The 26963-nt window shown below is 38.1% G+C and overlaps 2 protein-coding genes and 1 long non-coding RNA gene across 16 annotated transcripts in view; 2 read left to right on the top strand and 1 right to left on the bottom strand.

Annotated features, from left to right (window-relative positions):
- camkk1a (calcium/calmodulin-dependent protein kinase kinase 1, alpha a) overlaps positions 1–3926 on the top strand; it is a 92216-nt gene extending 88290 nt beyond the window's left edge. For all 5 annotated transcript variants that reach the window (XM_084414512.1, XM_084414515.1, XM_084414514.1 and 2 more), the window contains one exon: positions 103–3926. In XM_084414512.1, coding sequence (XP_084270638.1) covers positions 103–178 — 76 coding nt within the window. In that variant the 3' untranslated portion in view covers positions 179–3926. The remainder of the gene's footprint in view (positions 1–102) is intronic.
- p2rx1 (purinergic receptor P2X, ligand-gated ion channel, 1) overlaps positions 3924–26963 on the bottom strand; it is a 29376-nt gene continuing 6336 nt past the window's right edge. The window contains exons 3-13 of one of the 4 annotated variants that reach the window (XM_084414520.1): positions 13837–13908; positions 12613–12688; positions 11127–11214; positions 10245–10325; positions 7960–8101; positions 7151–7296; positions 6714–6804; positions 6564–6629; positions 5911–6006; positions 5239–5283; positions 3924–5132 (exon numbers count right to left, since the gene is read on the bottom strand). In XM_084414520.1, coding sequence (XP_084270646.1) covers positions 5127–5132; positions 5239–5283; positions 5911–6006; positions 6564–6629; positions 6714–6804; positions 7151–7296; positions 7960–8101; positions 10245–10325; positions 11127–11214; positions 12613–12688; positions 13837–13908 — 909 coding nt within the window. In that variant the 3' untranslated portion in view covers positions 3924–5126. The other 3 variants (XM_084414521.1, XM_084414518.1, XM_084414519.1) reach the window with 3 other exon arrangements.
- Positions 5062–25478, top strand: LOC311293934. 7 transcript variants are annotated; one of them, XR_014627979.1, is made up of 10 exons: positions 5062–5229; positions 5341–5435; positions 21128–21216; positions 21337–21436; positions 21529–21622; positions 22035–22065; positions 22464–22568; positions 23607–23708; positions 24889–25002; positions 25141–25478. It is a non-coding gene; the product is annotated as an uncharacterized lncRNA (long non-coding RNA). The 7 variants fall into 7 exon arrangements; XR_014627980.1 differs by lacking the exon at positions 5341–5435 and having other exon boundaries at positions 5084–5229; XR_014627978.1 differs by lacking the exons at positions 21337–21436; positions 21529–21622.

Raw genomic sequence — 26963 nt, 5'->3', positions numbered from 1 at the left:
TAGTCAAAAGTCTGCCTTTTCGAAATCAACTACTGGATCAAAGCATGGATCATTTAGAAAGATAATGATTCATTTCTCTCTGTGTTTTTCTTTCTCTCTCAGAAAGGGGAGCAGTGGAGAGGCTGGTAGAGAAGTCGAGCTCGAGGACTTGCATGAGGACGAGCCACCCACCTTTTGAGTGTCTCCATAGATCCTGAAGCGTTCCTCATTGTCTGCGCTTCTTCATTCAGACACTTCCAACCCTTCGAGCAGATGACCATCATGACCCAAACGGCTACACTACACTCTGTTTCCACCAACTTGAGGCTCACCTTGACATTGAACTGGATTCTGCTATTGCTTGTCATCTTTCAGGCTTTTCACTTTTTTCAGTCTTGCACAAGAATCGCTTTCCTTCCTTTTTTTAGGTGCACCGTAGTGACGGTTCTCAGAAAACCTGACCTTGGTAATCCGGCGAAAATCCATACTTTCTCCTTCATGCAGTTTGGATCTTCTCATCTTTGTTCTCTTATCCTGGCTAAACAAGAAGATTTTGGATGGAATCTGGGCCAGCTTTGTTTGAAAACCAGACTATGTCATAAGCTTTCTAGAGCAAGACTACAGCATTTACAAAAGATGCTAATATTAACTTGGTACGGCACCTCATAAAGCTAAAAAAACATTGATGGCGTTTGTACATGTGTATAAAATAATAGCTTTGGTGTCTTGCCTTTTTGTATATGTTAACGTGCAATTCTTAACCCTATCCGTGTCATTGCATGCCTGGAATATGGCCTTTTCCATATTATGGTGTTTCCATATCTCTGTTGCTTTCCATTTCTTTCATACTATCAAAATGTTCTCATTTCATTCAGATACAATATATAAACAGACACACACACACACACACACAGTGTGTTGTAGTGTGAATCAAAGGGGCTTATGTAACTACTAGACACTAAAAAGAGCTCTTGATGTATAAATGACTGCACATTCAGTCAATTCTAACAAACAGGGCTTTCTCACGAAATATACTGTGTTTGGTATAAGCATTATCTAGAACAGGGCTTTTTCTCCATGTTTGTGAATGTCAGAAATCCCACATTTGGAGCGCGCCGGATGCAGGGCTCTAATGTCGCAGCGCTTTGTCTCTACATGAACAGAATGCGTCATTGTTTACCAAGTCTTCACATTCCAAAAGGCCTATTTATCAGTCAGCAGTGCTAACGGGCGCTCGAACACACATGCAAATATGCCACCAAGGCAAGCAAGTGCGCTGATGCGGAAGGAGAAGGAGTCAGTTTCACTCAAAACAAACAAGACAATTGAGGGAAGGATCTGAATATGGGGTTTAGCTGTGGAACGAAAGTGAACCGCCATTCAATGTTATCACGGTCCCTCTTGGCCTGTATTAACTCAGTCAAAAACAATACTCCCTTGTTTACATCGGATCGTCTGCCAGGCGAACCCATCAACCCCTGTTTTTGAACCATATATTGAAAGCACAAAGAGAATCTGAGTGGACAACCATTGTAAATACGCATTGGCGATCGAGATATTTAATTATGGGCACAGATCACTCACATTAGTTATATTTTTATTGTGAAATCCCCACTGAGTGTTTTTGTTTTAAAAGGACAGTTCGCACAAAAATATAATACTGTTATCATTTACCAAAGGTCTGTTCATACCAATACGAATGTTCGGCACACAATTCTGTCCAATTTTCACATGCAATTTGAATCAGATGATGGCCTCGAAACTCCCAAAGGTGTTTCCCATTTTGTGTGCCACATGCATCAGATGTTCAGCCAACGGTCCGTGGACGTGGATCCTTCGTCTGCTAATTAAATAATTCCAATTGATGAATTTGAATATAGTGTTAAATACGAACGCTAAATAAGTGATCGGGTCGATGTGCGCGTTTATGTCACAAGCTTCAAATCGGATTTGATCTTTTAACATGCGCACACTGCACAAATTACTGAGATTTCCATTGTTGTCGCATCCTCTTACCATTGCTTATTTTCTTTGTTTTAGAAATCAGACTTTTTATTTACTTTACATTTTGGGTCCTAATTAAGAGACGAAGAGCAAACGATGAAGCTTTGCGCCATGCTGTTTATATACAGTATATATATCTAAAGCAGTAAAAATGCCCCTTCCCACATCTGATAAAGTTTTTGCAAACTTTGGAAAGATTCGCTTCACGTTTGGATGGAAGGAAAAATTTTAGATCGTCACGACTGTCATTTATGTCACAATATTCAACAACAACAGCTCGTTCCGTGCGTCATACGTCATGCATATTATGGAGGACTTTCCAGTTTAGGTTTTCAATCCAATCAAATTGTCCTGTCGAACAGCTCAGAAAAGGTTTAAACCACCCCTTACAATCCGAATGAAATTTCAATCAAATTTGGCCAATTCATTCCAATTGACATGGTGTGACTTTTTTTATTCGGACTGTGCTACTAGTCAGATTACAAACAGATTATTAGGGCCCATGTAAACGCATCTGAAAAGAGTAGCTTGGACTATTTCGAGGTGAACTGTCCCTTTAATTCATTTCAAGAGAATAAAACAGGACTCTAATTAGATCAGCTGCCAATTATTTCTAGTAAGCAGCAAGTGGTTAGAGGAAACCTTTAACCGATGTCAGTCATTTAGATGACTCATTATTGCTTATGAAGACGGATTGATAAACTGCAGTGAAGCGCTTTCATTATATTCTCACTAATATCCTGTGCAGATGGTGGTCCGTTTTTCACTCCTACACATTCTTCCCCTGTTCTCTCTCTTCCCCCATCTCTCTCTGACCATCTCTTAAGCACAAACTCCTTCTAGATTGGTTCTTGCCCATATCTCTTTAAACTGAATTACACACACACAAAAAAAAAAAATTCAGTGCCAAACGACTAGTCTTTTTTTGGTCTGTTTGTATGGAGTATTTGATTTAGGCATTAAATGGAGTCTCATTTCTGTTGTGCATTAGGATTCTGTATGTGGTACTCAGGGTCTGGACACTGCTGTTCTGGAAATACAGAGAGAATGGAGTAGCATATTCTGTGTTCAGGAGCTCTAAGGTGTGTTTACCGTATGTGTATAAATCCATTGAATGTTTTTAAATGACCCCCCCTTCTCTTATATGTGCAGTCGCATGTGTCCATTCTGTCTTAAATGTGCAGTTGTCTTGTCTGTTACTTCTTGATGTATGCTATGCACCTGTTAGTGTCTTGACGTACGGCATGTCACTTAACTTGCTATAACCTTTACAAACCTCTCTCTAGGTTCCCTGTTGCTTTTGATATCTATGAGACAAAACAAATAATGTCTAAAACCCCTTTAAATGGTTTCCTTCAGGACTTTTGTATAAGCTAAACATATGCAGCTACAAAATGCCATACTCTGAGTGTGAAGGCTTTATTTTATGTTATGGGTTTCAGCTCATGTGCAATAGATGAGGTTTGATCATTTGTCTACCCATATTTACAAAGGTTTCTGCAGTTTGACATGAGTCTCTGAAGGAAGTGAGAGAAAAGTGGCCAGTTTGACGCACTTTGTAGCTACGAAACGTTCTTGCTATCAAAGCTTTATGCTTTTTTTTCATTTCTTACAAATGTTGATTCAAAAGTATATCAGAATTGATTCATGTATATAGATCGTAGAACACTGTCTCGCTCGCATACCTGCAGTTTGAACTGCCCAGTTATTGGTGTCAGAGTGCCTGATATTGCTGGTTATTTATAGACGTCTGTATTCTGCTGCATTGATCTGAATGTACCTATTACAAAAATCTACGAAAATAGACAAAAAAAGAGCATGGCCCGAGAAAGCACTGAATGCAACTCTATGTAAATATGTACCAAACCATATAAAGATGCTATTTTTTGCATGCTTTTTGTACACATAGACATAATCAAAGACAATAAAGATATCACAGGTGACTGGTTCCTCCTTTATATTTTGTCATTTAGGGTTTTATTATCATTGTTTATGATAAAAATGAGCATGGAATCAATCGATGAAAATGAAACACGAATTACAGTAGTACTTTAATACACAACAAAAGCCAACAATCCTTCCTGGTGCTATCTGATTTTCAAATTGTTCAAGAATGTAAATTCATTAAAAAAAAAAAGGTTAGAGAAATTAAAATCTAGGTAGATGCCAACAAAGAAAAACTAAGCCATTGTAAATAAATACAAAATAAATCCAGACAGAGTTATCAGGATCCCAGTATAAAGCAGAGGGGGGGAGGGGGGGGTTGTATCATCCTGAAAGGGTTTGGTTTTGAATTATTTTGTTATGTCAGAAGAAAGAGATTGAGTGTCCAGAAACTCGCTCTACCTGATCCTCTATCTGTTTGCTGCAGCAACCACTTTACAAACAAATAAATATATGGGAATGAAATATTGATACTTGTAGAGACAGAAAATGAGCACAGCTAAGAAACAGATTTCGTGGCTAAGTGCTTGGGATGAGTAATCATTATTCAGCAATATTTGACCATTGAAAATCAAGCATACTTGATGCATGCACCAGAGAGCTGTGTATAATAATAATAAAATAAAAAGACTTGACGTTGAGTGCCCTATGTTTTTTGGCTCAGTGTTTCATTAATGAGCTAAAGTAAAAACTAAAGGCCTAAACCATCATAATTCTGTCTTTTAGTGCTGGATAATTTCAGCTTTGGATTCAGCATTGACTCATTTAAAGCTTATTTCACACAGTTTGACTTGCTACAAGAACAAAAACTTGTACAAAACACCTATCAGTAAAATAATTGTTTTAAGGTGATTCAGTATCAAGATTTGTATATGGGTAACATATCCAGACATTACCCTGCATGTTTGTAAAAAAAGAAAACTCTGTAAACCCTGTAAAGACCTCATGAAATAGTTCCTTTACAGTCCTGAGCCTCTCAATATTAACAAACCTAGTGGAGATTAGCTGAGTCTTGAATCAAAACAGTGATTGGATATGTTTTCTCAGTAGTTTGGGAAGGAAATGTCCTTTAGAAAGGAAGGAAGTGATGTTATACAGACAGTTGTCTGGCCGTCTTGCTTATGCTCCAGCGTTGAGGTGGTGTTGTTTTGTTTTCAGTGCAGTAACATTAGTCAATCGTCATGGCAGCCGTCTTGACTTCACTCCTGTGCACAGCAAAGATCTGAATTACTGTGACCACAACTAAAATTGAAGTTGTTCATGGAGATACGCTATCATTCTTCAGGGATCTGCGGTTGAAAGGTATGTTACCTTCGGAAGTTCTCTTTCTTTCTGTGACGGAGGCAAGGTTGGCTCCTGTGGATAGAAAAATGCATATCTGAGATTATCAACCACAATGTTTTTCTTTCTCAGAGAGCTGCTAGAGTGGGAGTCCTGTTGGTTAAGATGTGCCCTCGCTTTCTTTTCTCAATAAGAGACAAGTTTGGTCAATTTGCAGCGTTGCTACGGTAACTATCCCTGCAGAGACATCTACAGGAAGCCGTGGTGCTGCATAGACTTGAATGCAATAGTTTGCCTTACTGCCCACGTGCATACCGATCAAAAGTAGGATATTTGCTGACGCATGTGTGTTTATAGGACTTATTTTCCTCTCTCACACACACTCCATCAGTTCAAGTGAGGCGTGCTTTGTTTACCATATGAGGGCATTTGAATTATGCGTATCCTGGATGTTTTCTTAATGATACTACGGGAATGTTGCTTAATGTAAATGTTTGGAAACAGCACCGCATCTGCAACCACTCAAGTAGCAATTTTGTCATCTATTATGTATCTCTGCTGCCATCTAGTCTAGGCTATGGGTAGTGAACTAGCATAAGTAACTAGCAACTACTGTATCTATCCATGAAAAGCATTCAGTTACTACACACCAGCAATCACAAAGGCAGGACACTGTTTATCCATTCAAAAGTCAACACTCACCTCTTCCTGGACTTCTGTATGCTTGAATTTCATACTTTTGTAGAAATCTCTCTTTGGAAGTAAATATAGGAGCAGCAAATCGCACACGACGGTGGCCTTAAACGAATTAGAAGAAATATGAACTCACTTCAGTGAACTTCAAACAATTGCTGCTCTTTTGAACTTTCTTTTCATAAAAGAACCCTAAAAAAACATTTCCACAAGCAGCACAAGTGTCCAACACTGATCATCTGAAATGGTTCAGCATATTAGAATGATTTCTGAAGGATCATGTGACACTGAAGACTGGAGTAATGATGCTGAAAATTCAGCTTTACTGTCACAGAAATAAATAACATTTAAAAATACATAATTTCACAATATTACTGCACTTACTGTATTTTTGATCAAATAAATGCAAACTTGATGAGGATAAGAGACTTAACAATTAAAAAATGTAATTCTAAATTATTTGAGCACAGTGGACCAATCAATATTAATATTATTATTATTATTATTATTTTTGTTGTTGTTGTTGTTGTTGTTTTATCTGGCATCTTCACCTTAATTACTTTGAACAGTAGAATCCAAAAGTGGAATCTGTGGTTAAATGTAATTATGGAAATTAAACCAGGTTTATCTCTTTATATTATTGTATTCTCTGTGAGACTCACCACTCCAAAGATTCCTACTCCTGAGCCTATGGCCGTCAAAGTTGGGATGATATCAAATTTTCCTGCCTGCAAGGAAAAGTGTAAACACAAATTGAAATGTGCACGTGCCGTAATTTCTTTGTAAATGATCCATAAGAAAAATATGCTTACCCGTCCATGAACAGTGATGTCTATCCGTACACCAAACACCTTCATTAGTGTTCTCTTCTCCTCGCTATTCTCCACATAATATTTAGCAAATCTGAAAGAGTCAGTAGCACATAATAGTTCAAGTATAGTGAATCCAGAAGATATTAATTCATTCATTCTTTTGGAGATCTCATTGAAGAGTTATCATGAACTCTTATAAGGCTTATGAACTTATAACTCTTATAAGGCTTGACGGCTTATAACTCTTATAAGGCTTATGAACAATACAGTATAGCAGGTTTGGCCTTTTCTCAGTTTAGCTGTAATTTTACTTTTAAGGGAACATGAATATTGGTAAATAATCTGTGATTGTGCAGTGAAAATTCTAAAATATTTCATTATATAAAAAAGGTTGTTTTCACAAGATGATTAAAAAGGGAATACACTTTCTTACCCACCTAAAATTGTATCCCAATGATGGTTTCTCCACTTTTTCATTTTTGCCTGTTCCATAAAGACCATAGAATTCATACTTTGGTTTGCAATGTCTGATACTTAGGTCCAGATTGCAGTCCCACTCAATGAGGACGCCTATAGCACCACCCTAACACATCACAAATACCATGAGGATCTTCATCAGTCCTTAAACAACAATAATACTCTTGTAAGCCTTTAATAATGGATACAATAATTAAAAATAATAATGTCATAGTAAAAATTTAATATTGGATGTGTTGAAATAGATGTATTTGCAGCAGGAGGAAATGAGCATTTTCAAGCCATAGGTTCCTTGGGAATTTCCTACGTTTTAAATAAATATTATTATTATTATTATTATTATTATGGAAGCTTCTTTTCACCTCTGAAAAAAAAGACATTTTAAAATATGAATTTAAAGTCAGTTATAAGATTTGAAGTCACAATTATAGTCGCAATTATGAGAAATATAGTTGCATTTGCAAGATGTCATGTAAAGATGTAAACATTGCATCGCATACAATCACAATTAGACCAAAATATGAAGGTCTCTTCAAGTTTTGTTGAGCACAGACCTTAAGGCCAACGATAACAGCACTTTGTCAAGTTTTGTCAGATCTGTTTATTATTAATGTCTGCGCCTGTTTGGTGTTGTTTTCGCATTTTCATGTACTGTAATCTGGTGATTGTCCTTGTTAGACTTCAGTGCAGTGTGAATTGGCTTTTATTTTACTCATAAAGAAAAAAAAATGCTGTGTGTATTTAAAATCATCAGTGACGAAAATCCTACCACACGAGCTATGTCAGAGAAATTGAACCCGGAGCGCTCAACAATGTCTCCTAATCTGAAGATGGGACACAGTGGATCAGTCTTGGGGTGATACAAACAGCTATTGATGTAATTCTGGTCCACACTCTCCACCAAGTTACTCCTAGAGAAAGAAAAAAGTATGAGTATCTAGTAGACAAAACCCTGGCTTTCAATAATGTGTAAAGTACCATATTGATTTACAGTTGTGGTAAGAATATTGGCACCCCTGGTAAATATGATCAAAGATGGCTATGAAAATAAATCTGCATTGTTTTCCCCTTTTTTATCGTTCATTAAAAAAAATCGTTCATTAGCACAAATCTAACCTTTCATTGAAGTAAAATAATTAAAAGTGGGAAAATCACATAATGAATTAAATGCTTTTCTCCAAAACACATTGGCCATAATTATTGGCACCCTTTTATTAAATACTTTTTGCAACCTCTTTTTCCAAGATAACAGCTCTGAGTTTTCTCCTATAATACCTGATGAGTTTGGAGAACATCTGACAAGAGATCAGAGAACATTCCTCCATACAGAATCTCTCCAGATCCTTCAGATTCCCAGATCCATGTTGGTGCTTCGTCTCTTCAGTTTACCCCACTCATTTTCTATAGGGTTCAGGTCACAGGACTGGGATGGCCATGGCAGAAGCTTCATTTCGTGCTCAGTGTCACATTTTTGTGTTGACTTTGTTGGATCATTGTCCTGATGGAAGATCCAACTACTGCCTATTATAAGATTTCTAGCAGAGGCCTTCAGGTTTTGATTTTTTATCTGTTGGAATTTACTAGAATCCATGATGCCATGGATCTGAATAAGATGTCCAGGACCTCCAGTAAAAAAATCGGCCCACAACATTAAAGCTACACTGTGTACGTAGGATTTTCTCCCATCTAGCGGTGAAATTGTTTATGACTACCAACTGAATATTACTTTCTAGCCCCTCCCATTCCGAGGGCGTTTTAACTCCTACGGTGGCCGTATTATTTCTAATCTGCCGGCAGTCGCGAGTAATCTCCCCCTCGCATTCGTCACGGTGCCACTGAGTGTAAAAACGCGAAAGGCGAAGCTTGAATTTCCAGGTATGTCCCTCTTTGGCTAACGTATTTTCAAGATGGCCATTCGAGCGGCTCGCTCGTATGTATTCTAAATGGCAGATTCTACGCTTACGAGAATACTTGATTAGTTGGTAGAAGTAATTACACATTAATGAGCACAAACACAAAGTGTTTTTTGCTAAGAATCAACTTAAAAAATTACACAGTGTAGCTTTAAAGATCCAGCGGTATATATTTAACTGTGGGCATGGGGTACTTTTTTATCCCTGTTTGCACCAAACCTTTCTGGTGTGTTTGCTGCCAAAAAGCAGTTTTTGTTTCATCAGACCATAGAACCAGGTCCCTTTTGAAGTTCCAGTCGTGTCTGACTACTAAATTTGCTGGAGTTTGTTTTTGGATGAGCGAGGGGGATTTTTCCTAAAACCATCCCAAACAACATGTGGTGATATAGGGATTGTTTGATTTAAAAAAAACAAAAAAAAAAAAACTTTTATTCTTTTAGGCTTTCTTACCCCAACACTCAACTAATCTCTGCAATTCTCCATCTGTGATCCTTGGAGAGTCTTTGGCCACTCAAACTTTCCTCCTCGCCATACATTAAGACACTATAGACACACGTCCTCTTCCTGGCAGATTCGTAACATCTTTAGTTGATTGGAACTTCTTAATTATTGCCCTGACGGTGAAAATGGGGATTTTCAGTGCTTTAGCTATTTTCTTACAAGTCACTTTCTATTTTGTGAAGCTCAACCATCTTTTGCTGCACATCAGAACTGTATTAATCTTTGGTTTTACTCATTGTGATGGACGATTAAGGGAATCTGGCCTTTGTGTTTCCTCATAATTATACTCCTGTAGTGAAACAAGAAGTCATAGCTAAACAATTTCTTGTTTTGGAGAAAAACATTTATTTCATAATGTGACTACCCCCTCCTTTTGTTTATGTATTTGCCTTTTTTTTTCAACAAAAGTTAATTTGATAAATGCAGGCTTAGTACAGTACCTCCATTGAACCCCCTGTTGAAGACACCTGGTTTATAGGAAAGGCACTTTTAAAATAGTCTTTTCTAAGTTAAAAGTTTCCTTTTGCTTTCATATGAGATAAAAAAATAAAAAAAAACTTTATATGATTTGAATTGATTTGTTAGGAGTTCCCATTATACCACAAGGAACAACAAACAATTTGGAAAAGAAAGCATTTACCTTACTACGTTAAACTGGCGAAAAGTAATGGAGTTTTTGATGAACAGTGTGTAGTTTTCTGCTGTCTGCAGGATTGGAGGGCTACATGAGGGACAAAACAAAGTTAAATGGATCAGACAGTGGGCTGATTCAAAACCATTTTAAATTCGATTTGTCACATGCTCCAGGTATAAACAAACATACATTTATGTTTAAGGCAACGGTCACATGTAGCTTGATTCACTTCTTCCCAAGATTTCTACATAGACATGAAGTTCAAGCTTTTCAGAAATGGTGAGTGTTTGCTGTTTAATAAACAGTAACAAACTTCATTTTAGTCGAACTATAATACATTGTATAACACAATGCTGCTAACAAAAAATGAACATGCAGTAGACGAGTATATACAAGCAAGAGTTTGTTGTTAGTCACTAGCAGCACATACTCAAACCCATGTTACTCACAGCAGAAACAACGCAACCTTAATGTCCGTTTTAGGCCTTCCCGCGTAGATCTCTCCAGCACTGGAAAGCTTTTCTAATATTAACGCGGATCCTAAAGCTCTTGCCTGATCACAGCTTTTTCCAGCGATATTCCTCTGAACTTTCCTCTTGTGTTAATGTCAAATCTTCAGAAATCTTCAAATCTCCCTCTTGCTCACTCTCTCTTCTCCCCCACCATGAGTGTATACGCCCTCTACTGCTGATTGGCTACAAGTTTGTTGTGGTGCTCTGTCCGATCCACTTTTTTTTTTTTTTTAATCGATTACTGCACCTTTAAGAAAAACAACTGAAGTCCAGTTCTGTCAAAGTCGTGCCACATTGATTCTTACAAGTTACTGTTTGACACCCCAATGTGATTGAACATATTAATCAACAATAATAATAAACTAAGCATCCATACTCTGGTATTCGACGGTCGTCTTCAACAGGACACCAGGAGTAGATCTCACAAGTACTGGTGTTGGTGACACACTTGCCCGTCATGTGCCCTGAGAGAGAACATAATGTCATAAGGGAAGTAGGAGTATAAGAGGTTTGGAGTGGATCAGAACAGACTGAAACAAAAGCTTGATCAAAACATAATCACGAGGGATGATCACTGGATCCAAAAGTCTGACTTCCCTTGTGAAAATGCTTTGATTTATATTTTTCTAATTTGGATGTATGGATGGAGCACGTGATTATGTTTTGATCAAACTCTTGTTTCAGTCTGTTCTGATCCACTCCAAACCTCTTATAGTCGTAATATTTTTTTTCCGATTCCATCAGTCTAACTATTTAGGAATGCTTTCACCAGATTGCAGTTGGTCATATTATATGTTTGTAATTTCAGTCTGACTCTTTTTACATTGCCAGGAACATTTACATTCAAACACTGAACTTGCTTTGGTGGTAGCATGGCATTGACAAACCTTGTGTCAAGGATTAAATACACATGACATCAAATACACATCAAAGACATAATTATACAATTAGCAGAAATAAAATGCAGCCCACAGCATGGCATAAACAAGACGGTTGAGTGTTTTCACAGAAAAAGACTGATTTTTTTTTTTTTTTTTTCCTGAGTTCACAGAGTCAGTAACAGGATTAGTAGCACGTGTTGTATTAAAGTTTGTTGGAAGTTTGTGCCAGTCATCCACGACTGAGAGTCAGGAATCTATGAATTACTGCAATGTGAGATAATTCTGTTTACATAAGTAAGCCTGTATGTCTGCTATGCTGCATGTGAAACTTAGTCAATATTTAAGTATTTGTGACCCACATAAAGCTCAGGATATCAGTCAATAATGTGGGTATGATTGCATTTTTTTTTTTTTATCAGCTTTATGGCAATCAAAATGACATATATACATATATCTATACATGTTATGTAGACATGTTGTTGCTGCTAGTACTATTAAATTACACTTGGCAAGTGAATCTGGATTAGAGCCCTGTGGAACTCTGGGAATTACAGACATCAGTGAGCAAAGGGTAAAATCCATCAAATATGTGGAAAGCTAAGGAAAAAACATCAGAGCAAGAGAGCAAAGCATGTTAGTCATGAATGTTAGTGACTTACGGAGACGACGGCATGGCTGATGTGCAGTTAGAAGAGCGAAAGTTCATTAGGCCCCCAGCAATTCTGAGTGGAACTGAAACCAAATGCTTACGTGCAGGTCACCAATTTTCTTACCCCATGATTTATTTGAATTTTGTGGTACATATCTTAGACCGCTGGTGCACTGATTTGGTTACCAGTCAAGGTCAAAGGGATTATAGAATGGTCATGAGAATACACTCAATAGCTGAGTTTCTCTGCCCCCCGGCTGCTGTTAGTGATGGGAAGTTAGTCTGCTGTGCTGGTGCCTTCTGTCGGAACAATGAAATGGATAGAACTTTACCATTTCCCGTACGTTTGTATTTGCCCTCATCACAGTCTGCGTCCGAGGTGCACTTGTTCTTGTTCCCATCTGGCAGCTGAAACACACAAGATAGGAAATGCACTTTAATGTCTATTAGTGTTTAATTAAGCCCGAATTTGCTTGCTTGAAAATATACAAATGTGAGATCCAAATGAGACAGGATGCAGAGAAGGGGCAGAATAACCACGAAACCTAATTCTTGAGACTCATTTGTTTAAGCAAAGCTTTGTAGGTAGGGCAATAAAGTCAAATAGAGATTCAAGTGAAAGACAAATAAGACTGAGGTAAACCGAGAGCATGAATATGAATGAGATGGTAGACAGGATGTCAATGTATAAAAACAACTTGAATGGAAAGTAGAAAGTAACAGATCAGATAACACAGGTTAAATGTGTGGTTGCCAAGTTCAGGAGGTGAAATAGTGTACTTTCTGTTTCTTTCAATCGACCTCACTGTAGAAAAAAAAAAAAGTCTATGCGTCTATGCCTCATGTGTATTAATAAAGACTGAATTAAGTGTATAGTTAAAATAGAAAAAAATTCAAGTTTACAGAGTTTTAGTGTCAGTACTACATTAAACTACTATACAATGTTGAATATAATGTATAATAATACAATGGGGAAATATTTGATATCCTGATAATGCCAAATGCCTTGTTACCAGTAAAAAATTGTCCCGCACTATTTTTATTCTGGTGTCACCACGTGCATTGGGTTTCCAGCACCAAGTCCTAGCTTATTCATTAACACCCACAATGTAATATCAAATTTAGCATTTTTATCAACATATTTTTTTTTAACCTTTTATCATATGTCTTAGAGTATCACAATAATATCGTATCATGAGTTCAGTATCGTGATATGTATTGAATCGTGACATGAGGGTATCGTTACACCCCTACTAACTAAGTGTCACATACCATTACACACATATCAATTTGGCTTCTACCTTAGACAAACACTTGAGAATTGTAACTGTACATAAGATGTACAGACTTTAACTATTTTTTTTGTTTTATACATTTTAATGAGCAATGCAATAAATCTCCATTTAAAATTAAATTTTCCATTTGCATGCTGCATGACATCTGTGGTCAGGAAATGAGTCATATAGAGATCTGAGAGACAAAACAAACATTTATGAGAACCACAATAATGAAAGACAACAGAGATGACAAAATGAGAGAAATATGTCTTTACCTACCTCAGGACATGTGTCCTGTGTCTGTCCCACAGTGGAAATGTAGTTGGTCATCACAACAAAAGACGAATCGCCCTAGAAAACAGAACAGAAATGACTTGAAGGGATGCAATTTCAATCCCTAAACTTAAACCAGCATACGGTGGGTTACAGAACAGAGCCAGAGTCAGTGCCACATTGAATTCACATCCTTTCTGACTGTATTTGGTGATGCAGTAGAGTGTTTGAAGCTGACTGTGCATTCATGTCTTCAGGCTACTGTTTTTTACACCCCTGCGTGACATGATGAAACAGTAAAATCGGCCGTGTTAAAAGTTATTAATTCCCAAAGAGTTAAATTAACAATCTACAATGTTAAAAAGTACTCCTCTTCAGTGTAGTTACAGGGTGCTACGCAGGGGCGGCCTTAAGCATCTGGGGGCCCGTTTCAATAACTAATATGGGGCCCTACCCACATAAAACATAAACATAATAGAGCAGAAAAAGCAAGGATTCCTGTTGGTTTGCATCAATGATATATTATTTTATTAATAATAATAATAATAATAATAATACATTTTATTTATTTGGCGCCTTTCTGGACACTCAAGGTCGCCTTACAAGAAGGTGCAATAGAACAAACTAAAAACTAACTAGGGTAAAAACTAGCATAAAAACAAAAAGCAGTACAGGAGGATAATACAGTAGTGGTCAGAGTAAGTAGGCTTGTTTAAACAGATGAGTTTTGAGTGTGGATTTGAAGTGTGGGAGTGAGTCAGAGTTACGGAGGTCAGGGGGGAGAGTGTTCCAGAGCTGGGGAGCAGAGCGGCTGAAGGCCCTACTCCCCATGGTGATGAGGCGGGCTGGCGGGACAATGCGATGGAGAGAGGAGGAGGAGCGGAGAGAGCAGGCAGGTGTGGCATTATGAATGAGGTCAGTCAGGTATGGAGGGGCGAGGTTATGGATGGCTTTGAAAGTGAGGAGCAGGATTTTGTAGTGGATTCGGTGTGTGATGGGTAGCCAGTGGAGCTGTTGGAGGACTGGGGTGATGTGCTTGATGGAGGGTGTGTGAGTGACGATGCGTGCAGCAGAATTCTGAACAAGTTGGAGTTTATGGAGGGTTTTTTGAGGGAGACCAAACAGGAGGGAGTTGCAGTAGTCGATTCGGGAAGTGACAAGGCTATGGACAAGAACGGCAGTGGAAAGAGGAGTGAGAGAAGGGTGGAGGTGGTGAATGTTCCTAAGGTGGAAGTAGGCTGAGCGGGTGATGTTATTGATGTGTGCAGTGAAGCTGAGGGTGCTGTCCAGGATGACACCCAGACTCTTTACCTGAGGGGAGGGGGCGATGGAGGAGCCGTCGATGAAAATTGAGAAATTGTTTATTTTACTTAAGGTGGATTTTGTGCCAGTGAGTAGAAGTTCAGTTTTATTGCTGTTAAGTTTGAGGAAGTTTGAGGTGAACCAGGACTTTATTTCATGAAGGCAGTTGGTTAGGGAGGAGGGTGGGAGTGTGCTGTTGGGTTTACTGGAGATGTAGAGCTGGGTGTCATCCGCATAGCAATGAAAATGAATGTTGTGTTTCCTGAAGATGTGACCAAGGGGGAGAAGATAGATCAGAAAAAGCAAGGGGCCAAGGACAGAACCCTGAGGAACACCAGAAGTGACAGGGAAGGGATGAGAGGTGAAGGACTTTAGCTGGATAAACTGGGAGCGGTCGGAAAGGTAGGAGCGGAACCAGGTGAGGGGAATACCAGTGATGCAGATGGAGGAGAGTCTGTCCAGAAGGATGGAATGCGAGATGGTGTCAAAGGCTGCACTGAGATCAAGCAGAAGGAGGATGGATAGTGAACCGGAGTCAGCAGAAAGGGGGAGGTCATTGGTGATTTTGAGAAGGGCCGTTTCAGTACTATGGAGGGAGCGAAAGCCAGATTGAAATTGTTCATAAAGGTTATTGGAGGAAAGGTGGGTTTGGAGTTGAGCAGCGACAGTTTTTTCAAGAAGTTTGGAGATAAATGGAAGGTTTGAGATGGGGCGGAAGTTATTAAGGTCAGTGGGATCGGAACCGGGTTACTTGAGAATGGGAGTGACAGCAGCAGTTTTCAGAGAGGGGGGTACAGTACCAGAAGTGAGGGAGGCATGAATAATATTAGTGATGAGGGGGGAAAGAGCAGGAGTGGAAGCTTTGACTAGAGAAGTGGGGAGAGGGTCTAGTTGACAGGAGGAGGTATTTGATTTCTGGATAAGAGTGGAAATTTGATTAACAGAGGGAGGGGTAAATGTTGAAAATGGATGGGTTGGAGTGAATGAGGGTGGAATGGATGGGCTTATGACTGACGGAGTAAGTTGCTGGTGAATGTGTTGGATTTTTGTGGTGAAAAAAGATGACAGTTTATTGCAAAAGTCAGAAGAATAGAGATGGGATGGAAGTGAATCAGGGGGTTTTGTGATGTTAGAAATGAGGGAGAAAAGAGCCTTGGAATTGCCTTCATTGGAGCTGATTAACCGGGAGCAGTAGGTGGATTTGGCTTTGGAGATGGAGTCTTTGTATTGAAGGATGTGAGTTGTGTACATGTCTTTGTGTATGGTGAGTCCAGTTTTCCTGTGGAGTCTTTCCAGCCGGCGGCCTATTGCTTTTTGTTTTCTGAGCGTGGGAGTAAACCAGGGTGCTGTGTTAGTGAAGGTGACAGATCGAGTTTTGAGTGGAGCCAGAGTGTTGAGAATGTTTTGGAGGTGTGTGTTGTAATGTGTGAGAAACTCATCTGTTGTAGAAAGGCTATCTGCACTGGGAAGGTTATTGATATGAGTTATGAGATTGTCCAGGTTGATGTCCTTGATTTTACCGAAAATGAATAGTACGTGGTGGGTTGGATTTACTGAAAGACAGATTTACATTAAATGAAAGAAGCAGATGATCAGTATAAGGGAGGTGGTCAGTTTTGCAGTCCGTAGGTGTTATTCCTGAGCAGCAGATTAAGTCCAGAATATGTCCTTTATTGTGTGTGGGAAAGTTGACAAACTGTTGAAATCCAAGGCTATCAATACATGAGGTAAAATCTTTAGTGAAAGTGTTATTGAAGTTGTCCATGTGGATATTGAAATCTCCCAGTAGTATGACATTAGATGGAAGTGTAGCCAGATGAGACAGAAATGCAGAAAAGTCAGAGATGAAATCCTTGTTTGGTTTTGGTGGTCTATAGAGAGTCGCAATAACAGTGGGAGTAGGTCCAGAGAGCTGACAGACAGTGGCCTCAAAGGAGAGGCAGGCAGGCAGGCACATTCACGGGAACAACTTTCCAGTTCTCACGGTATATTACCGCGAGACCGCCCCCTCTCCCAGACACACGAGGTGCAGATTGGTAAACAAACCCCAGTGGAGTGGTTTCATTGAGGGGAGCGAAGTCGTTTGGCTGCTGCCAGGTCTCAGTCAGACAAAAGATGTCAAACTTACGGTCCGTCAGGAGATCCTGGACGAGGTGGCCCTTGCTCGTGAGAGAGCGGATGTTTAAAAGGCCGATGTTGACCGCAGTGCTGCAGAGACTGACAGCCGACTGACGTCCGGTGTTCTTCAGAGGCCGGCGAGTGGTAGACCAGAACGACTTGATGGAGGTGGAGTTGTCGTATTGGAAATGTCGTGATCCCCGGTGAGTGCCTCTCTGCTTCTGATGTTCCTCCCAGAAACTCTCTGTGGTCTCGTCAGACATGGTTGATTTTGGTTGTTGTTGTTGTCAGCGGCGGATCCGGTTTCTCCTCTCCGTCGTCCTGCTCTCCAGATCGAGTTGCCCAGTGATGCCAGGCCAAGGTCCTTCTGAGTGTTCTGTGGAGCCGCAGGCTCTACACTTTCTCATCCTGTTGTTCCGCCCTGGTTCTAGAACATCAAGCCGGGAGCTTTATCCCGCATTTCTGATCATTCGGAGCGCCCGTCTTTTTATTTAAAAAAACATATCTCAGAAATGGAAAAGGCACCAGTTATCATGTGCATTCAAGAGATATGGTTAAATAATTCTTTGGACTTTAAGATCAATGGATATGTAGTAGGGAGGAAAGACAGAGTAACTGGAAGAGTGCAACATTTATTAAAGAAGGTATAGTGTATAAGAGAATAAAATACAAGTAATAATGTAGAATGTGTAAGTATAGAAGTAATGGGGAGGTATGAAGAAATTAGAATTTAAAACTTTTATAACCCATACAAAGAAAGAAAGAATAGTATTCTACAAGATGTGATGGGTGATTCACAGGGTAAAGTAATTATATGTGGGGATTTTAATGCACATAATGGTCTATGGGGTAGTAAGAATACAGACAATATCGGGTTAGTTGTAGAATAATTTATAGAAGAACACTCATTAGTATGTTTGAATGATGGGAAATCAACAAGAATGGATATAGTTAAAGGCGGCTTGTCATGTTAGATGCATTAGCAGGTAGCTGCTAAGTGCACTTGGAGCGTACAAGAGGATAATTTGGGCAGTGATCACTGGCCTGTAGTCTGTGAGATTCTGAGTGCAGTACAAAAGCAAAGTGTCAGCCAGTGTGCAAGGTGGGGATTTAAACAGGCAAGGTGGGAGGGGTTTTGTGTGTTGTGTGAAGAAAATTTCAAAAATATGAAGCTGGAAGGGAATATTGAGGAGAGATATAAAAAAGTAGTAAGTGAAATCATTCATCATCTATACCATTAATAAGAGGCAATGGAAATAGAAAGAGAAATGTTCCATGGTGGTCTGAATAAGCCTGTCGCGATAGTCAATAAATCAATTAATCGCACGATAAAAAAAAATGAGCTCGATAATTTTTCCGGCCGCGATAATTCCATTTGCATGCTTGTTTGTTTTCCTCGTCTCTCTCTCTCTCTACTAAAGAGACTGGATGACCACTCTCGGTTCCTTCGCGTATATGAGGAGTGAACTCTCTTGTCAGTTGCATGGTCTTTGTGTGGGGAGGCGGCGCGCAGCGCTTGTCAGTCACATGGTCTTTGTATGGGAAAGCGCCGGTGTAGCAGTCGATTCTGTTCCCTATCGGAATTCCTGTTCCCTTTACGCAAATCATACTACAAATCATGCGTAGTTGCCGAGTTACCATGCGTACCATCAGAACTGAATACGAGCAAGAAGCACAACTGGATGTACGGGAAGCCAAAAGTTTAAAAAAGGATTGTATTTTTTTCCCGAAATTTAAGCGTTTTTTTATTGTTTTTATTTTATTTTTTTATTAGAAGCGAATTTTCCCCCATCTGTCAATTCAATCCAGATTATTTATTTTCAAATTTAAAACATTATTACAGATTTCAATGTAATGTTTATTAAGGCGTTGATTTATTAAGGTTTATTAAGGCTTTGACGCATGCGCTGTCAGCAGACACGGCTCGTTCAGGGGGAACAGGAATTCCGATAGGGAACAGAATCGACTGCTACACCGGCGGGACTGCTTGCGGCGACTGCCGGGAGAGAGAGAAGACGCTAGTTGTGAGTTGGAGGAAAAAAAAGAAGAAAAAGATGGAATTGGTTTCAAAGCCAAACGCGACAGCGAGCCCGATCTCATGAAAATGCGTATCTATACCACGAATGTTATTTCTCGTGCCATTTATACGCCAAAAATAGTTTTTGCGTGCATATGATAGGCTACGCACTTTATGGCGTGTAATACACGCACGCACTCCTCACCCCTAATCCTAACCAAGTATTTTCAGTGCGCAGCATCGGTATACACGCAATGAAGTGCGTCTCCGTCTTCCCGACAGTACACAATCACTCGGGCGTTTAGTCGACAAAGTAACAGGAGGACAGTGCAAAATGGTGTGATATGGCCTGTTGAGGCTTTTTTTAGTTGTTTACAAAGGTCCTAACTGGCAGTTTTGCCTGTTATGGAATGTATCACTATTTATGTCTGAGCCTAATGTTTAATATTTTTTGAAGTGCAATTTTGTTTACATCCATTTATTGTTTTTGGTATTTATTCTAAAGTGAATTTTTTTTTGTTAACAGACACTGAGAGTCCATTGCTTTTATTGTTTTTGGTTGTTTTGTTCATTTTTTGTGGATATTTAAAATGTTTTCCGTTTTCAGTGTTTAATATTCTTTAGAAATAAAAGTTTAAAGATCTTTGAAAAGGTGTACCTGCATTATTATGCCATTATCATTATATTAGATGAAAATGGTCTCAGAATGACAATATTATCGTTTATCGCAATAATTTCTTGGACAATTTATCGTCCAGAAAAATGTGTTATCGTGACAGGCCTAGGTCTGAAGTGGTCTGGTGCACAATGGCATAAGAAAGGAATAAGGCATTCCGGGTTTTAAAAAGGTTAATAACTCAAGATACAGTAATAAATTATCAGAAAAAAAAAAGGCAGCTGCAAGAAGGGCAATTAAAAGTGCAAAGAGAAAAGCATGGCAGGAGTTCTGTAACACAATTGGGAGAGAGACTGGAATGCATGTGGTATGGAGAATGATAAGGAAAATGAATGGTATTACTAATATACAAGTTCCTGTAATTGAGGAAGATGGAAAGGTGGCCAGTACAGATAAAGAAAAGATAGAAATATTGGCCAAAACATTTGCTAAAGTCCATAGTATTGAAATCTTGAGTGATACGTTTTTAAAAAGAAGACAAGAGTTAAATAAAATGTATGAGAATGTTTGTATGAAAAAACAAGAAGTTGATAGTAATATGGATGATGATTTTAATCTCTTTGAGCTAAAAATTGCTATTAGCAATTCAAAGCAATTCAATTCAAAAATTCACCAGGAAGAGACAGGATCAGCTATAGTATGTTAAAAAACGTACCGGATGTAGCCATTAAAGTAATACTGGATGTATATAACCAGATATGGAATGAAGGCACCTTACCCAAAGAGTGGAAAAATGCAAAAGTGATACCAGTAGCAAAACCAGGTAAAGATGCAACAAAATTAAGTAGCTATAGGCCAATTGCTCTTACATCTACATTATGTAAGGTGATGGAAAAAAATTATAGTAAGAAGATTAAATTATTTTTGGGAGAAAAATTTGATTTTATCATCAGCTCAAAGTTGGTTTAGGAGGAAAAGATCTACAATGGATGCTTTGCTATTATTTGAAAATGAGGTTAACATCCCAGAGGATCAGAGTCCAAGCTTCAGCTGACGCAGCGTGTTCAGCTCCTCCAGCTTCCACACATTCTCCCCCCACTTCGATTTTATCTAGCTTAATTAATAGTCTCTCCCTCCATAAAGTGTCATATGCCTTTTCAATATCAAAGAAAACAGCAACAAGAAATTATTTCATTGTTAAAGCTTTTTTAAAGTTTTTTTGTTTTTTTTCTCCTGCAACTCAGATTCATGTGCGCAAGGTATACAGTAGGTGGCGGTAATACTTCTAAGGAGTGAACGGCCATGAAACGGAAAGAAGAAGAAGAAGAAGAAGGTAGGTAGAATTGCTTTTCTCTGTCTAAAATTAAATAGTAAATAGCCTACATTTGTTAACATTTTTTGTAAAATATGGTGGTGAACACATTTAGAAATGATTAACTGCGCATTTTGTCAGGATTAAGGAAGCTCGTCAAGTTCATGAGATGCAGAGATGTAACGTTACAGAAGAATGTAGGCTAAAAGTTTCTCATGCCGATTTGATTTCCTGAATGAAGGTGATTTTACGTTTAAAATAAATTTGTTGGAATGTGCTTATAATTAATTTATTAATTATTTTTTAGCTTCTTTCATTTTGGTTTGTTGACAGCCTTCATGCAAGTACGTTAAGCGTTCCCACCTCCAGTCCAGTCGCGCCGAGGCCATGGTTTTACGATGAGCCTGGCACTGAAGTTGATGGGGAGGTCTGAAGCAGCACCATTTGGGCTTTTTTTTCTTCTGTGCAAATGAGAGAATTCTTCAAATGGAAATTTTGTATTTGTTTTGTGTGTATAAAAGTGGCTGTGTTTTACATGAACAATTCCGTTTTTGTGACGCATGCGCATTATTAACACCGTGTTTAAATATCTTGTAGCGCGCAGTGCAAACAACAAATTAAGTCTTTTTGTAGACTGAGGTGGGAAAGCGTTTAAAAACGTTTTCCGCCCTATGTTTCATTGTGAATTACATAATATTGCTTGTTCGTCATATCTGCGTCAAGACACAAACTTACTACCATCAAGTTTTTTTTTGTTTTTTTTATGACAGTTCAGTTCAAACATTGTGAAAGTGAGTTAAAGCTATGTAAATCCCTCTGTCTTCCAATTCAATTTACAGGTATTTGCGTAAGCACTGGCAGAGCATACAGGTACTTTAGCTTGGGATAAATTATGTCCTAACTATTTATCTGTCTGTATTTTATTAATATGAATCTGTAGTTTCTATTCACATTATGAATACCATTAATAAATTATGGGTAAAATAACATGTCTTAAAATCTAATGTAATACACCAAGTTCAATTTAAGATGCCTTTTTAATCACTTTACTCATTTAGATTATACAAATGTATTTAATAATCAGATTAAATGCATATTTAAGCTGTTTCAGGCCTCCATGTGAATATTGCACAAGGTTTTGTGGCTATTAACTTGTAACAGTCATTGAATTAATCCTAAAATGAAGGTAAAAAAATTGTATTGCATTACTGAATTTTGGAAATATTAGCTTCAACTGACTTTTTTTTTTTCAAATCCTTTTTCAATAGATTTGTCCCAGACCCCTGCAGTGTCAAGTGAAGGAAGCTCCTCACATGAGATTGCAACAGAAATGAAGAAGAAAGCAACAGAATGCTGAAGATGAATCCAGAATTGTGAGTGTCATTATATTTTATTCTATTTGCAGTACAAATTGTAATACTTGACGAATGAACATGAAAAATGTAAACCTAATTGGGCAGCCACACAATGCCTTTGTTCAGACCTGGAATTTACATGTGTCTTGGGTGATTGATGTGTCTTGATTGTCATAATTCATGATGACACATCAATCACTATGTCATTGTGTTAATTCAAGATATTAAACTGCAAAAAGTTAAAGGGTTAGTTGACCCAAAAGTGTAAAATTGTTGTCATTTCTCACTCTCATGTCATTCCAAACCCGAAAAGACTTTCATTCATCTTCGAAACTCAAATGAATATATTTTTTAAATCTGAGCGATTTCTGTCCCTCCATTGACAGTCCACGCAACTACCACTTTGACGCTTCAAAAAGTTCATAGAGAGATCTTAAAACTAACCCATATGAATTGAGCGGTTTAGTCCAAATTTTCCAAAGAGACTCGATCGCTTTGTGATGAATAGATTGAATTTAGACTTTTATTCACATAGCCTATAAACATGACTCAACAAACATAAACAGAAGAAAAAGAAAACTTGGACTAAACTGCTTGGTTCATATGGATTAGTTTTAAGATGTCTTTATAAACTTTTTGAAGTGTCAAAGTGGTAGTTGTGTAGCTATCAGTGGAGGGACAGAAAGATTTCATCAAAAAGATCTTAATTTGTGTTTAAAAGCTGAAAGAAAGTCTTGCGGGTTTGGAGCGACATGAGTGAGTAAATTACAGAATTTAAATTTTTGGGTGAACTAACCCTTTAATAAAAGAATGTGGGCCAGACCTCATCAGAACAATCGAATCTCAATGCGTCTTGGGTGCGTTTACACCTGTACTTCGAGTTGTTCACTTGTGCGTCAACCAAGATGAATGTTAATGCCAGGTGTGAACGGCACTACTCTCTCTGTGACTACACAATCATCTGAACAGAATGGTTCCTGAGAGAGATATGGTTGTCATTATGCTATGTAACTGTTTGATGATGTTTTTGTTTTGTTTGCTTTGATTTTTGGTTAGAAGACCTCAGCTAAGTACATGGAAAGGCTTCTCCCAAGACCTTCAAGGACCTGATTGACTCTGCAGAATCTGCTGTGAAAGATGATGAAACTGATGATTCAGGTTAGACTATAGTTCAGAATAAGATTATCTATACGCATTCATGCATTTTTTTGCTTAAGTTGTCACATCTGTTAGGCCATCCTTAAAAATATTCTTGTTTGCCGTAACCCGACCGACCCTGTCAATTTAGTACCGACCCAATTATTTATTTTTTTTCCCTTTCAGTCTGACCGACTTGCCGGTTGTAAACTTGCGTTAAGACCGACCGATTTTTTTTTAACTCTTCAAACAACTAATACAAATGCAATAAAATAATATTAGTTATTAAGTATTGTGAATATAAATTGCCTAGACCTACATACAAACATAAGCTACGTTCTTTCTTTTAAATAAAAACCCGTGGCGCGTCATCTATGATTATGTTTACACCATTAGTTAACCGTTAACGCATGTCATACTGCCTGCAAGCTAAGTTTGCTTCGTTTCATTCACTGTCAATGGTTCGCGCTTGGTAATGATGGCTGCGGCTTTACTCTAAAGATTATTTCATTTTTATATGTTGTTGAATATGGTTTATTAAAAAATAAACATGCGAGAGCGTGTTATAGGCTATATGTCATGTTTTAGTCAGATATGACGACGCTACTGCAACACGCATTGCCGCAGATGAGAAGCTGAGCATCAACGTGCAAACTATCGCAAATCAAAGTGAAATTAAGTCGCTGACGCTTAACACACAATCATCATCATTAAATGTAAAGAAACGAAATGATCTTACCAGGGCTGTTTCCGCTTTCTCTTATTGCGGGCTTTGATTCAGAAATTTTAGCTGATGATCAATAAAATAATGTCATAACTGTTGCTTTCGGTGACGTGCACTCCATTAAATCTACATATAGCGGTAATTGAAGATCGGATTTATATCCGCAAAAAAACAACACACATTTAGCCCATGTAACCAGGTGTAAATGGAATCGTTTTGATAAATCAGATTGCAATCCGATCTGAGAAAACGCATGAAGTGGCCTGGTGTAAAGTAAACAGCCCTTAGACATAGGTGAAAAATGTCATCCCACCCCCCCCACCGACCCTGATTTTTTTTTTTTAAATGAAAAAATATATACTTTTTTATATTATTTTTTTTATATATAAAAAAATATAGACCGACCTACCGACCCTTTTTTTCTTTTTTTTTGCTGTTACTGCAAACCAAAATATTTTTAAGGATGGCCTTATTTAGAATGGGGCAGCGATCTTTCTCTCGTCTCCTCCTTGATTTGATTCCACCATCACCACAAGGCCTGGAAATATGTCCTCATATCAAGCTGAACAACACCTTGTCATCTTCAAAAAGGTAAATTTGGACATTTCTGTCACACTACCTATTGTCTGCCTCAAAATATTGCCATTTGGGTTGATTGTATTGTGGAAAACTAATATAAAGATGGCCAATTGGAGAGGTGACTTTGAGTGTTATTTTTGTCTTTGGCAGGGACCAGCATACAAGAACACCTTGATTGCATTGAAGAGACCACACACCTGCTCACTGCTGGTGATGCTGATATGGCAATAAACTTAAATACTACTACTACTACTACTACTACTACCTGCTCGCTGATGGGACAAAGAAGAACTGCATTCATGGATGCTACACAACTGTCGACAAGTAGTTTTCTGCAATCTTGTTCAAATCTGCCTGTCATAATTGTTTATGTCTGGGCAAATTTGATGTGCAACTCCTCATGAATGTGATCATTTGACCTTTACACATCTGGCATATGTTTTAAAGGAGCCATTTTGCCCATTTGTTAAATAAACTTTGGATTTATACATCTGTCTGAAGACTCTTGATTTTATGTCTGATCTTGTTCATTAAAACTATATACTGTAATAGTGTAAATTGGTTTTGCACTTAACAGAATACTTTATAAATAACACTTATAGTGTAATCCAATGGAATTAAAAACCCTATAGTGTAAAACTTAACAATTCTTAAGTGTAAAGGCCCTTGCACACTGAGTCCGAAATTCGCATCCGAAGTTTTCGCACGTTAAAAAATAAATACGACCTCACGTTATGTCAATCACGCTTGCACACTGCCTCCCAAACTTTCGTCCGTCAAAAAAAAAATCGTTTTTCGCGTCCGTAGCAAGCATTTTGAATGGTGTTTTGACAGTTTAGAGCCACCGAATCAGGAAAATTCACGAATACGAAAAAACGCATGCGAAAATTTCGGACTTCAGTGTGCAAGGACCTTAATACTTAACACAATTTTTCTACACTGTAAGGTGCTATATTAATACTGTAAATTCAACACTACAAACGGTGTACTTTATACACTAGATAGATTGGGACTATATATGTATATGCAAAAAAAAAAAAACGGTACATTGGTTCAGTATTACACTTTTTGTGTATGTTTTTGTGCATGGCTATATTTTCAGCTCACATCAGTGTCAGAGAGGCAGGTGCATTTGTCTGAAGCTGAATGTAATGTTTAACCTCAGCCTCAAATAGCCGAAGTGTCATTCCATCTCTCAGGTCTCTGCTCTGCTAGCACTTTTAGCTTATAGTGTAACTACAGCAACTTGTAATCATTATCAACAGTGCCTTCCTGTCTTACTCATACATGTGTCAGGTTTTCTGAGTTCAAATGGTAAAATCTGTTTGAGTATAGTGACAATTGTTCAGGATCTTAGAATGTAGTACACATATAGAATATAGTAAATATATAATACATTTGGGGTTGATACAGTAAATAATGAGAATTTTCATAAGAATTTATGAATGTTAAGTAATGCAATATGATCACAATTTTAGATGACTGTTTTCTATTTGAATATATTTTAAAATTGAATTGATTGCTGTGATAAAATTGAGCAGAATCGTGTGTGTGTGTGAGTGATGGCAAAGCACAAAAAAAAAAAAAAGATTTCTGTCATCATTTACTCACCCTCAAGTTGTTCCAAACCTGTATGAATATCTTTCTGCTGCTGAACACAAAAGAAGATATTTTGAAGTCGGTAACCAAACAGTTGATGGACCCCATTGACCTCCATAGTATTTTTCAATGGGGACCATCAACTGTTTGGTTACTCATATTCTTCAAAATATTTCCTTCACACAAGAATCTCATACAAATTTGGAACAACTTGGAGGTGCGTAAATGATGGCAGAATTGAAATGTTTGGGTGAACTATCACTTTAATGCATCATTGCTGAATAAAAGTATTTTAAACAGTAGTGTGTACACATAAAGGACGATATTTGTTATCGCAATGGACAATTTGATGTTTACTTTTTTTGGACATGATA

Source organism: Rutilus rutilus (genome assembly GCF_951802725.1).
Source record: "Rutilus rutilus genome assembly, chromosome: 7".
Taxonomy (NCBI): Eukaryota; Metazoa; Chordata; class Actinopteri; order Cypriniformes; family Leuciscidae; genus Rutilus; species Rutilus rutilus.
Note: the sequence above shows the minus strand (reverse complement) of the source record. Positions and strands in the feature narration are given on the sequence as shown.